We start from the raw sequence: 14,575 nt of genomic DNA, 5'->3' as shown, positions 1-14,575 counted from the left end.
CATTTTCATAACTACTTGTTGAATAAATCATATGTTTTCTAGATATCTCTTTACATCACTTTTTTAACCTATAGATTATTATTGGTTATATATCAGTTGGTATAGTCTGACTTTTTGGTGAAATAAACAAGATAGTTTGAATTTAACTGAGTTAAGAAACCTGTCCTTTCCCATATTTTTATATTAGTTAAACAGTCCTGGGTCAGATGATTTTTAAAGACTGATTCTTTGCCTCAGTTCATCCCAACAGTTGTGGGACTTAGAGGTTTTCAGAAAGGCCTAAAATGATTCAAATTAATATACCTTTTTTTAGAAGAGCTTTATTGATATCTTCTGTTTCTTACATCATCATAGCTATCTCAAGTATTATTCCTCCTTCCCCTCCCAGAGAACCATACCATATAACCATGAGTATTTTTTAGAGAAGAAAAAAAAAATCAGCACAACTGATCAACACTTTGGAAAAACCCCAAAATGTGTACAATGTATTACACATGTGGACCTCCCACCTCCACAAAAGGATGGGAGCCTTCTCATATCTCTTCATTTGAGTCCTGTTTGATCTTTGTAATTTTGTTACATTTACTTTTGATTTTTTTATATTGTTTTTCTTTACATTTACATTATTGTAGTTACTGTGTATATTGTATTTTTGGTTCTACTTACTTTACTTAGCATCAGTTCAGATAGATCTTTCCATACTTCTCTGTATAGATCATATGCATAATTTCTTTCGTACATTAATATTCCATTTCATTCAGGTACCTCAGTTTGTTTAGTCATTCCCTACTTTATGTGCATCTGCTTTGTTTCCATTACTTAGCTGTCACAAAATTGCTGATATAAATAATTTGGAGTATATGGGGATTTTTTTTTTAATCAATGACTTCCTTAGAATATAAACCCAGTAATGGAATCTCTGGTTTGGAGGGTCTGGACATTTTAGTCTCTTTATTTGCGTAATTCCAAATTGCTTTTCAGAATGGTTGTAATATGTCACAGATTCACCATTGTTATGTATTGTGTGCCTATCTTTCTGCAATCCTTCCAAAATTGAGTGTTAGCATTTAATTTTTTTTTTTTGCCAGTTTGCAGATGAAACCTCAGGGTTGTTTTGATTTCCTTTCTCTTAGTGATTAGAACATTCTTTCATGTGATTGTGAATGCTTTGTAATTCTTTTGAGAATTGTTTGTTTATGTCCTTTGACCATTTATACACTGGGGAATGGAGACTGGTCATATATTTATTATTTCTATGTCTTGGATACCAAACGCTTATCAGAGAAATTTGATGAAAAGTCTTGATTTCTGCTTAGGTGAATCAGACCAGCTTCTTATCCTTAATGTCAGTCAAGGATACACTAAGGACAGACCAACAAATCTAATAGGGAAAGCAAATACAGGGCATAGAAGTTTCTGGAAAAGTTTGGGAGAGAAGCAGAGAGGAAGGGCAAATGTTACAACTGAACCTTTTGGGTCTCTAGAGGTTCCAGAAAATTCAGAGAGGCTTTTTGGACTATCACACTACTTGAGCAAGATAAGTTTCAGATAATTGCATTAAAAAATAAAATGTCACATGTGGAATAATTGAGAATTTATAGTATATGAAGCTTCTTGTTGAGTCCCCTCTCTCCTTTCTGCCCCAGTAGACCAAGCAGATATAACTAGAAATTTTGATGCTTCTGTGTAGTTTTTAAATTTTGTTATGATTGTAGTAATATTTTTTTAGCTATATGGTGAGGTATGTTGTTGATTCCAGCTTGGAAAGGACAAATACAGAGCTAGATAGACAATCTGAAATTTTAGCATAAAATTCTTTGACTCATTATTAAGTTGGTAAATTTTTTTTTTATCTTTTTTTTTTTGAGAGGGGGAAGGCAGGGCAATTGGGGTTAAGTGACTTACCCAAGGTCACACAGCTAGTAAGTGTGTCAAGTGTCTGAGGCCGAATTTGAACTCAGGTCCTCCTGACTGCAGGACCTGTGCTCTACTCACTGTGCCACCTAGATGCCCCGATAAATTTTTGTTGAGCATAATTTGAAATTCCTGGTTGAACTTTCATTTCGTGCATTTTTTTCCTTTTTTTAATTAATTTTTTTTTCTCTTAACAACTATTTTATTATTTAATATTTTCATTTTCAACATTGATTTCCACAAGATTTTGAGTTACAAATTTTGTCCCCATTTCTACCCCCCCTCCTTCCAAGATGGCATATATTCTGATTGCCCCATTCCTCAGTCAGCCCTCCCTTCTGTCACCCCACTCCCTCCCCATCCCCTTTTCCCTTACTTTCTTGTAGGACAGGATAGATTTCTGTGCCCCATTTCCTATATATTTTATTTCTCAGTTGCATGCAAAAACAACTTTTTTTTTGAGCATCTGCTTTTAAAACTTTGAGTTACAAATTCTCTCCCCTCTTCCCTTCTTACCCACCCTCCCTAAGAAGGCAATCAATTCAACATAGGCCACACATGTATCATTATGTAAAACACTTCCACAATACTCATGTTGTGAAAGACTAACTATATTTCTCTCCATCCTATCCTGTCCCCCTCTCCATCCTATCCTGTCCTCCTTTATTCGATTTTCTCCCTTGACCCTGACCCTTTTCAAAAGTGTTTGCTTTTGATTACCTCCTCCCCCATCTGCCCTCCCTTTTATCATCCCCCCTTTTTTTATCCCCTTCCCCCTACTTTCCTGTGGGGTGAGATACCCAATTGAGTGTGTATGTTATTCTCTCCTCAAGTCAAATCCGATGAGAGCAAGATTTACTCATTCCCCCTCACCTGTCCCCTCTTCCCTCCCAACAGAACTGCTTTTTCTTGCCACTTTTATGTGAGATAATTTTCCCCATTCTGTCTCTCCTTTTCTCTCTCTCTCAATATATTCCTCTCTTACCCCTTAATTTAATTTAATTTTTTTAGATATCATCTCTTCATATTCATCTCACCCTGTGCCTTCTGTCTATATATATGTATCTTCCCTTCAACTACCCCAATACTGAGAAAGGTCTCGTGAATTACGCACATCATCTTTCCATGTAGGAATGTAAACAAAACAGTTCAACTTTAATAAGTCCCTTATGATTTCTCTTTCTTATTTACCTTTTCATGCTTCTCTTGATTCTTGTGTTTGAAAGTCAGATTTTCTATTCAGCTCTGGTCTTTTCATTGAGAAAGCTTGAAAGTCTTCTATTTTATTGAAAGTCCATATTTTGCCTTGGAGCATGAAACTCACTTTTGCTGGGTAAGTGATTCTTGATTTTAATCCTAGCTCCTTTGACCTCCAGAATATCATATTCCAAGCCCTTCAGTCCCTTAATGTAGATGCTGCTAGATCTTGTGTTATCCTGATTGTGTTTCCACAATACTTGAATTGTTTCTTTCTAGCTGCTTTTAGTATTTTCTCCTTGATCTGGGAGCTCTGGAATTTGGCGACAGTATTCCCAGGAGTTTTCTTTTGGGGATCTTTTTCAAGAGGCGATTGGTGGATTCTTTCAGTTTCTATTTTACCCTCTGGTTCTAGAATAGCAGGGCAGTTCTGCTTGATAATTTCTTGAAAGATGTTGTCTAGGCTCTTTTTTTGATCATGGCTTTCAAGTAGTCCAGTGATTTTTAAATTATCTCTCCTGGATCTGTTCTCCATGTCAGTGGTTTTTCCAATGAGATATTTCACATTGTGTTCCACTTTTTCATTCCTTTGGTTCTGTTTTATAATATCTTGATTTCTCATAAAGTCACTTGCTTCCACTTGCTCCAGTCTAATTTTTAAGGTGATATTTTCTTCAGTAGTCTTTTGGACCTCCTTTTCCATTTGGCTAATTCTGCCTTCTCCTCATTGGCTTTTTGGAGCTCTTTTGACATTTGACTTAGTCTATTTTTTAAGGTGTTATTTTCTTCAGTATTTTTTTGGGTCTCCTTTAGCAAGTCATTGACTTGTTTTTCATGGTTTTCTTGCATCACTCTCATTTCTCGTCCCAATTTTTCCTCTACTTCTCTTACTTGCTTTTCCAACTCCTTTTTGAGCTCTTCCATGGCCTGAGACCAATTCATATTTTTTTTGGAGGCTTTTGATGTAGGCTCTTTGACTTTGTTGACTTCTTCTGGCTGTATATTTTGATCTTCTTTGTCACCAAAAAAAATTCTAGAGCCTGAGTCTGTGTCCTTTTTCGCTGCCTGGCTATGTTCCCAGCCAACTACTTGACCTTTGAGTTTTTCATTGGGGTATGACTGCTTGTAGAGTAGAGAGTGTTTTGTCCCAAGCTTTAGGGGCTGTGCTGCTGTTTTGAGAGCTACTTCTACTCCACTGTCACTGCAAGCTCTGTCACAACAACACTCCTCCTCCCCTAAGAACCACCAACCAGGATTGCAACCCAGATCCAAGCAGGGCAAAGCAAGCTCTACACTCCCCCTCTGGTCTGCCACTTGATTCTTCCCACTGTGTGAGCCAGAGACTCCAGAAGCAGCTGATGCTGAAGCTCTGGAAGCAGCTGCAGCAGCTTCCTGCTGCTGCTGTGGCCACCGCCGCAGCACCTCCGGCACCCCCACGGCTGAGGCCGGACAGCTCCCTAACCCGATCTAGCAGTTTTCCCACTAATCTGCTCCATCGTCTTTGGCGTTTGTGGGTTGAGAAGTCTGGTAACTGCCACAGCTCAATGATTCATGGCCCTAAGGCCTGCTCTGACCCACTTGCAGTTTGATCTGTCCTGGTGTGGCCCATGCTGGGCTGTGCTTTGCTCCCAGAACTGTGCGATAGACCCTTCCCATCGACCATCTAGGCTTGCCTGGGCTAGAGACTTGCTTCCCTCTGCTATTTTGTGGGTTCTGCAGCTCTAGAATTTGTTCAGAGCCGTTTTTTACAGGTGTTTGGAGGGATTACGGGGAGAGCTTAAGCAAGTCCCTGCTTTCCAGGTGCCATCTTGGCTTCACCCCCCCCCCCCCATTTCATGCATTTTAATATACACATATGTGTATGTGTATGTATTGTTTTAATGTCTCATGTATTACTCAACATTTCCCTCTTTTTTACCTCCCAAAGAACAGTGTTTTAAAATAATAAAAAAAAAAGAGAGAGAGAGGAAGATAGACCCAGTTCAGTAAAACTAACAACACCCATAGTTCTTTAATACTTTACTTTTGCATTGTCCTTTACTTCTGCAAGGAAGTTCTTTGGAGCTAAGTTTAATCATTCTAATTTTGCAGCATTCACTTTAAAAAATTTTTTTGTTACATTTGTGTTGTTGTAGTCATTTTTATGTTGTTTTCCTGGTTCTGCTTCTCTTTATGTCAGTTCGTATAAGTCTTCCTTTGTATTCATGTTCATTGTTTCTTGCAACACAGTAATTTTCCATACATTCATGTGCCACAACTTGTTTAGCTGTTTTCCTAGATGAACAGCATCTACTAAATTTTTAGTTTTTTTCTCCTACCAAAAATATTGCTATAAATATTTTGGTATATATGTGCCTTTCTTTTTGTCCTTGGCTTCCGTAGTGTATAATTAGCGGTGAAATTTCATCATCAGAAGGTATGGCTGTTTCATTGTCTTTTTTAGCATAGTTCCCATTGTGTCCGAAAAGGTTAGACCAATCTGTGGCTCTTCTAACAATGCATTAGTGTTAGTCTTTCCACAACCCTTGCAACATTTGATTATTCCCATCTATTGTTGTCTTTGCCAATTTCCTGTGTGTTAGGTGAAATCTCACTTTATTTTAATGTGATGATTATTAGTGATTTGCAGCATTCGCTCATAGTTTCCAGTTCTTCTTTTGAAAACTGTTTGTTCATATTTGACCTACTGGGGAATGGCTTGTATCTATGTTTCTTTCAGTGGTCTATATGACTATGACATCAGAACCATATCAGAGATATTTGATACAGAGATTTTTCCTCAGTCTCCTCCATTCTTTTTCTAATTGTACTAATTTTGTTCATTCAAAAAGCTTTTCAGTTTCATTAGATCCATGTTATCTTCTTTTATTCATGTACATTTAATCGACTTGATTAACATGTAACTTGTACTGGGTCATTTAATAAATAAATAATATGTTGAATTTGCATTATATTTTATTGAAGTAATTTTTTATGAATGAAACTTGAACTAGTTGCATTAATTTGGGAAAAAATCATGTAACCAGGTATCATTTAGCTAATCAACTAACTAAGATTTTATAATTTTGCATATAACTAAGAGTCAAAGTAGACTTAACTGCGATGGTAAAAGAAAAGCCACAGGGGCTTGCTACCACAAGGATAGAATGTTGAAAAAGACCTGAATCCAATATTGGTCCTTTATAAATGCCTCAGTTTTCTCATCTTTAAAATGATGGGATTAGGTTTAATTTCAGTTTCATTTCTGTGCTCCTACTTTGAGGTTTTACTACAAATCAGGTCACCAAATTTATACCCTAAAGACTATATGCTATAGAATGTGTTGGTGAAGGACAAGACCATTCTACTTTTCACAGACTATCTGCTACATAAACCTAGTACATCTGCTGCAATGTATATCATGCTTTGACTCTCCTCCTGAGCTTTAATTATGTAGATTTTCTGATAAAAGGAGGAACTTTTTTGTACAGCAAGCAAACCTCTGTGTTAGTGAGGCCAAAATCACAAATTTCATTCCTTGTCCAGACTAGTTAGCTTCATAGACATAGAGGTCCTGCTCCACTGTCATAGACTGTCCCTGATCCAATCCTCTCATTGCTGTATCCTATGGGTCCTGAGTGAAAAGATATCTCTGGTGACTTATACTCCATCAGAGTTGCCAGTAAAGCTGTTCAAGGCCACTGTTTTAATGGTTGCTTATTAGCAGCATTGAATGAGCTTACAAAGAAGGAGGTTAAATTAGATTGAGCTTCTCAAGAGTGGAAACTGTTTATTGTCTTTCTTTGTATGCCCTGTGCATAGCCCAGTGCCTGGCACCTAGTAGACACTTAATAAATGCTTGTCGAATTGATTTCTTGTTAATAATAGCTGATGTTTACATTGTACTTAAAAGTTATAAATTTTTTATATACATTTATGTAGTGATGTTTACAAGTCTAGGAGATGGGTATTATGGGTTTTGTTATCCCAATCTTATGAATGGTAAAATTGAGGCCCAGTTGCCTCAATGAACTGATTGTCCCATGGTCACAGGTGTCCCATTGTCCCATGGTCACAAATGCCAGAGGTAGAATTCAAACCCACGTGTTCTGGATTGTAACTCTAGCACTTTATTCACCAGTCCCGCTATCTCTCTTTTTCAAAGGTTTGATATTGGAGATGCTAACATAATGGTTAAATGGTACCAAGAAATGTTGTGTTTGTAGGCAGATTAGGCTCATATTGTCAGAGTGACAAAGTCCAAAAAATAGTAGAGGGAATTTGAACTGCACTGTATCCGTTGGAACACTGACATTAAATACATCTTGTCTCTTTTTGGTTGCTATAGCATTCCTCTTTCCTTTTCCCTCACACTCTTTTGCTGTTTACTCTCTTGTCTCAGCTTCTTCTGGTAAATTATACCCTGCTTCTTAATTCAAAATGAAATGAATACAAGAACAGAAGAGCAAGGGCTTTATTTAAATAACTGGGCATTAAGCCTCTGAGGTATTTTGGAATAGAAGTTCCTTAAAGCCATGTATTCAGTGTTTTTATTTTATTTTTTGGATTTTATATATAGCGCATGTAAATAATAACAGCTAAAGAATCTCTGATAGAATAAAATCTGGGATTGAGAAGAGGAATTGAATAGTATTATAAAAAGATTTAATGCAAAATATCTTTTAACTAATAAACATTCCTGCTATGTTCAAAATGTTCATTTTATATAGCTTTTGCTTGTATGGAGTCCAAAGCAAGGTGTATCTTTACCTGTCAAGTTATAGGTTGTCTAGTCCAACCCCTCATTTTTGAGATGAGGAAACTAGGGGCCAGATAGGTGAAGTAAGCTGCCCAGGACCATATTACTAGTTAAGTTACTTAGGTATGATTTCAGCCAACTTTTCCATACTTCAAGACTGATAATCTACTCTACCATAAAGAACAAAAAAAAGTATAGAGAAGTTCAGAATATATCAGTTAACTCATCACTGGCCTGGGACTTCCTGATCATTCTAAATAAATAAGGGTAGTGGCAGCAGCAGTGATAGCTTTAGGAAATAACATTGGATGAAAATAAGTCAGAGAACAGCCACCTTTATATTAAACAATCGCCCTGGGACCTTTTAGAAGGAACTGAGTGTCCTGTTCTGTTAGACTGTGGTCTCTATTCTGCCTGCTCTTTTTTAGGGAGTTTAAAACGTTTTGTTGATGCAAAAAGTTTTCACAGCCATTTTTAGTAAATTGTACTTCTGTGAAGAAGCTTATCTTTGTGGGGTAATTCTTAAAATCAGTCACTTAGGCTATGTTTATTCGGGCCAAATAGTTTATAAATAAAGCACTACTCTGTTGGCATGAGCTTCTCTGCTCTGACTTTTTTTTAACTTGCAGATTTGTTGTAACTTCACATTTGCTCAACTTCTGAAAGTTTAGTGAGATAATCAGTACTTTGGAAGTAAAAAGATAGAATGGTGTAAACACAAGTGCAGTTAAATTCTTTGGAAGATTTTGTTTTTCCATTGAAATCATATTTTCAGGATCAAATTGGAGGTCCAACGTTACTTTCCTCGTTGTGCACTCATTTTCTTCCCGGTTCTGATTCCTAAGTCTCTGTTGTTACTTTCCTTCCCATCTCTGTGTTCCTTAAATCTGATTCCCTGACTGTCTTTCTCCATAAGTTACTTATTTTTTATTCTCCCTCCCAGTCCAACAATACCATATGTCATGGATTCAGTTCTTCTCTATATGGATGGCTCCCTAATCTCTCCAGAAATCTAGTCTCATTCACACATTCTACTTGTATGCTGGACATACCCCCCTGATGACCTGTAGGCGCATCCCAAGAGTCAGCATATACAGAATGGAAACTCACATTGTGATGAAATGCCTCCCGTCTTCCAAATGCCTCCATTGCCAATGACAAAGCTACCACCCGTCTAACGTTCTACTAGGTTCTCAATATCAGAGTCATCTTTGACTTTCCCTCTCCCTCCGCCTCTGTATACTTGCCAAACTGTCTTGGTTGTGTCTCCACAAGGCCTCTACTCTATTCACCTAGAGCCCCAAGTTTAGACCCTTATCAATTTTCACCTGCAGTGTTATAATAGTCTCCTAATTTGCCTCTTCCCACCCTACCCCCATCTTTTATCCTCAGTGTGGCATTTAATGCCCTCCATCATTTGCATCCACCCTGCCTTCCCAATGTTAGTTCACATTACTTTTCTTGACACACTCTCCATTCTAGTCACATTGACCTGGCTAGCTTTTTCCAATACATTGTATTCCATCTTCCTCCTCCCATGCTTCTATACAAGTACCCCTACCCTTCATCCCTTCTCACTTCAGCCATGTGGGATCCCTAGCTTCCTTGAATGGTACCGATTGACTCTATGAATCAGCCAATTAATAGCAAGTCCTCACTTCTTCTTTAAATGGCTTTGTATACACTTTGGCTTTTATTTTTACTAACTTGTGTAGATGTTGTGTCACCTCAGTAGAGTGTAAGCTGCTTAAGAGGAAATTCTTTTTTTCTTTGTATCTCTGGTTCCTAGCATTAATACCTTGCATATAGCAGGAGCTTAGCAAATATGTCTCAAGATAAATCATAAATTTTAATATAGTTTGTAAAGTGTGAAGTTTATTTTAAAAATTCAATATAGCTTTTTCACTTAAAATTGCCTTATGTGGCCCCTATTTTAAACCCTAAAGTACCTGAGAGCCTCCTGTTTTTAACTTAAGAGGCACCTTATTTGAGGGAAAGGACTGGTTTGAAATCTTTCAGGGCAGATGCCCAATTAGTTATTGTTCAGGTTGTAGATACGTCATTTTGCCTGTTTTGGTCACAAGGCACTTTTTGATCTCATTGAAGTTAATCACTCTATTCAGTGTTAGTCTGGGTGAGAGATTTTTCTCCTTGGCCAGGGAAGACAAATTGTACTATTCCATACAAATTGACATAGTAGTAATATAAAAACCGTGGTTACCCTACTGTGTTTTCATTAACTTTTATTCTTTGATGCTAAGAAATGTAAATTAAGTGATTTAGTTTAACTTGCTTTCAGATGGATAAAAAGTATTGTAGAGATTATTTAATATGGAAGTGACTGACTTCTATTTTAATATTTTTTAACTTTTATAAGTGATACATTTATAATTTTCATTAGATAATTTTACACTGAGCTAAGTGATCAAGTAACTGCTTTAATTATCAAAAGTACCCATAGGTGGAAGAATTCCTTTTCAGCTTCTATGATGAAGAAAATTAAAGTTGACTAAAGACCAAATTTGTAAATGAATCTAAATTAGAACTAATATTTTATAAGACTCTTAAGAACTGGTTATAGTTTTGTTTCCCTATTTTGCAGATGTCCTTATTTACATCGGACCACTGGGGACACTGAAAGAAAGTATCATCTCAGATATTACAAGACTGGTACATGTATACATGAAACAGATGCTCGTGGCCATTGTGTGAAGAATGGACTCCATTGTGCCTTTGCTCATGGCCCTCTTGATCTTAGACCACCAGTATATGATATAAGGTGAATTAATCTTTTTTCAAGCAAGTGTTGTAACTAAGCCCCTCATTTGTGTAACTGTTCTATAATGGTTTCTACAGTAGAGCCAACTTAGGTATCACTTTTTTTGATGATCATTTGCCTAAATAGTCAAATTTTTAAGCAGTTAATTTTATTATTTATAAGAATATTATGTTTTACTAATTATATTCTACTAATACTGCTGAATTTAACTTCAGGGAATTTACTAAGTATACTAGGCTGTGAGATAACATCCCTAAAAGAGGCTAATAATTCAAAATGCATTCTGATACTTATTTTGGAAATAAAGTCCTTAATAAAGCTTCTGGGAGTCAGGTTATACGTGGGATCTCAGGACTATGGGGGGGAGGATTTCCTTGGCGGGGTTCCTGCTAGTAATTTTACTATCCAGGACCCACTAGGTAGTAGCTGTCTTTAGTGGATCTTAGGGCTCCGAAGAGTCACATAATAAAATGAATTTAAACATTTTATTTAAAGAATTTTAAAGAAAAGGAGTCTGAAGATTTAATATTTGTAAACTGACTTGTTGTTTGATTTTAGGGAACTTCAGGCACAAGAAGCCTTACAGAATGGCCAACTTGGCAGTGGTGACAGCATTCCTGATTTGCAGCCTGGTGTCTTAGCTAGCCAGGCAATGATAGAAAAAATCCTTGGGGAAGATCCCAGGTGGCAAGGTAACATTCTGTCATTTAACCTCCTCTTACCTTTTGCGCTCTCTCTCCTTGTGTTGGTTTTGTTGAGGGCTTAATCATAAAAGTGAATTGAAATGCACCATGCCATCCCCCAAATAAACTCTTCCTGTATTTTGGAAGTATATGTTTGCACTAATTCAGTGTTATCTTTTTAGACCATTTTGGGGGGTTTCTAGAATTAAAGGGACATTTTTATACCCTTAATATTATTAATAATCTTTGTTTTTATCTATGTGGTACTCCTTCCATTATACTGTTGTCTCTCTTTTGCTATGGATACGTTACAGGGCATTTTGGAGGCCTTTTTGTTCTTTTTTTATCTCAAGGGTATCAATGTCCTACTCACCTTTACTGTCAGTTCTGTCTTTTTCTTGATCTTATTGGCCCTTACCTTTTAGTCATGTGTGTTCCCAAAGATATCTTTTACTCCAGTTCTTAAATGTAAGTCCTTGGTAACAACATGTATGCAACTAACTTGCAACTATATGTAATTTTGCCATTGCCCTTGGAGTGGAATTATAATCTTAATTTTTTTGAGATCATTGTGTCCTTTGATTTGCAGCCATATAGCATTATTGGGAGAATATTGGTATTAAAAACAAAGCTTTTGTAGTGGTGAGCAGTTTGGGAATCATTGAAAACACTGCACATTTTTCCACTAACTGTTATTTTATCTGATGACAAAAACATTGTGTGGACATAAATAGTAAACCCATCTGCTGGTTGTTCTGCATTGCTAGGGTGTAAATGACAGTTGTTTTGGTGTTCCAGACTTGTGTAAGGAAGAAGTTCTGGCTGTGATTTTTTTTGCTTAAATTTTATAGACCATTCTATTTGAAACAGGTCCTATTGTAAGACACATTGCATTATTTGGAGTTGTCTTGAAATATGCCACCTGGAATTATTGCCTCCATGCTTCAGTTTTGCATTTAATATTTTTGTTTTAATATTTTTTTATTTTTAATATTATTTTTGTTTTAATATTTTTCAGCTAGTCAGTAAACATTTGTTGAGTGTCTACTATATGTCTTGTACTATGCTAAGTGTTGGGGATACAAAGAAAGTAAAAGATAGACCCTGCTCTGGAGGAGCTCACAATCTAGTGGCAGAGACAGTGTGCAAACAACTATGTACAACAAGCTATACGCAGGACAAGAGGAAAGGCAGTAGAATTAAGAGGGATTAGAAAAGGCTTCCTGTAGAAGGTGGTATTTTAACTGGAACTTGAAGGAAGCCAGGAGGTAGAGATGAGGAGGGAGAACATTCCAGGCATGGGGGACAGACAGGGAAAATGCCTGAGACTGGGAGATGGAGTGTCTTGTTCACAGAACAGCAAGGAGGCCAGTGTCACTGGATCATAGAGTATGTGGGAGAAAAGGCTTATAAGGTATAAAAAAGACTAGAAAAGTGGAATGGGTGTGTGTATCAGGTTACAAAAGGCTTTAAAAGCCAAACAGTGGATTTTATGTTTGATCCTGGAGGTGATAGGGATCCCCTGGAGTTTATTGAGTATAGAGGGTGATATAGTCAGACTTGTGTTTAAGGAAGATCAATCTGATACCTGAGTAGAGGATGGCTTGTAGTGGGGAGAGGCTAGGCAAACCAACCAGCAGATTATTACAAAGTTCAGATGTGAGGTTATTAGGGCCTACGTAGGTGGTGGCAGTGTCACAGGAGAGAAGGGGGCATATGGAAGAGATACTGCAAAGGTGAATTTGACTGGCCCTGGAAACAGATTGGTATGGGCAGTGAGAGAGGGGACCTGAAGATGATACCTAAACTTTGAGTTTGGGTCACTGAGAGGGTGGTGGAGCCTGCAACAATAATGGGAAAGTTTGGAAAGGGGGAAGGTTTTGGGGGAAAGAGAACTATTTCCATTTTTGGTGTTGACTTTAAATTGCTACAGGACATCCAGTTTGAGATGTCCAATAAGGAGTTGGAGATAAGAAGCTGGAGGTCTTCAGGGAGATTGCGGCTAGATATGTAGATTTGAGAATCATTAGTATAGAGTTGATTGAATCCATGATTGTTGAGTAGATCACCAAGTGAAATAATATAGAGAGAGAAGATAAGGCAGCCTGGGATAGAGTCCTGTGGGACTCCACAGTTAGTTGGCATGACTTGGATGAAGATCCATCAAAGACTGAAAAGAAATAGATAGGTAGGAGAAGCACAAGGAGAGAGTTGTCATGAAAACCTTGAGAGAAGAAAGTATCAGGGAGAAGAGGGTGATTGACAGTGCCAAAACCCGCAGAGAGGTCAAGAAAGATGAGGATTCAGAAAAGGCCGTTAGATTTGACAAAGGATTATTGGTAACTTTGGAAGAGCAGTTTCAGTTGAAGGATGAAGTTGGGAGCTAGAATGTAGAAAACTTAAGAGAATAAAAGGAAAGGAAGTGAAAGGTACCTGTTGTAGTTGGCATTCTCAAAGTAGCCACAAAGAGGGAGGAGATTTATCAAACAATACCTAGTGGAGATGGATGGATGAAGTGAGAATTTTTTGAGGATCAGGGAGACAAGGCATGTTTGTAGACAGTAGGGAAGCAGCCAGCAGATAGGGAGAGACTGAAATAAGTGAGAGAGGAGGGATGATAGAGAGTGATCCACTGGAGGAGACTGGATGGAATGAGATTACTTGTTCACATGGAAGGGTTTACCTTGGCCAGGAGAAGGGCTACCTATCCAGGAAAGATAAGGGTGAAGCAGGAGATATTGGCAGATGGTATTAGGGCAATGTGAGATAAGGAGGAGGAAGAAGAAGGAGCTCTTAGCAAATTGCCTCAAGTTTAACAAATAAAATTGGAGACAAGGTCTCAGTTGAGAGAGGAAGCCATGAGAGATTTGAGGAGGGATGAACAGGTTTGGAAGAACTGCTGTGGTGAGACAGTGATTAGGAAGGTGTAAAAATATTAGTGAGGACCCAGTTAAGATTATGTTACATAAATTTGTAATGGTTGCAATCAGCATGGTTTCATTACTTTCTCCACCTTTGTTCAGCAGCACATGTATGGGAGTGAAGGTGGCAGTTGACAGGAGTGATCTAAGACTGAGACTTGGCCATGCAATAAGGGAATAAGAGACATAAGAGAACAGTGTGGAGTTGAATTGGCTCACCAAGGATCAAGATGAGGAATGGAAAAGAATGTGGTTAGTGCAGGGGTGATGACCTGGGAGAGCGCTAAAGGGGTCAAGGGATTGGAGGTCCCTCTGTGGATGGAGAACAAGGTTTGGGGTTGCA

The 14,575-nt window shown here is 37.7% G+C and overlaps 1 protein-coding gene across 3 annotated transcripts in view; it reads left to right on the top strand.

Moving 5' to 3' along the window:
• The window catches only part of UNKL (unk like zinc finger), a 128,318-nt gene that overhangs the window by 25,813 nt on the left and 87,930 nt on the right, over nt 1-14,575 (top strand). For all 3 annotated transcript variants that reach the window (XM_036737684.1, XM_036737686.1, XM_036737685.1), the window contains exons 3-4: nt 10,452-10,628; nt 11,187-11,320. In XM_036737684.1, the coding sequence (XP_036593579.1) occupies nt 10,452-10,628; nt 11,187-11,320 (311 nt within the window). The remainder of the gene's footprint in view (nt 1-10,451; nt 10,629-11,186; nt 11,321-14,575) is intronic.

The sequence above is a fragment of the Trichosurus vulpecula genome, chromosome 9, assembly GCF_011100635.1.
Source record: "Trichosurus vulpecula isolate mTriVul1 chromosome 9, mTriVul1.pri, whole genome shotgun sequence".
In the NCBI taxonomy this organism is placed as follows: domain Eukaryota; kingdom Metazoa; phylum Chordata; class Mammalia; order Diprotodontia; family Phalangeridae; genus Trichosurus; species Trichosurus vulpecula.
This window is presented reverse-complemented; position numbering and strand designations above follow the sequence as displayed.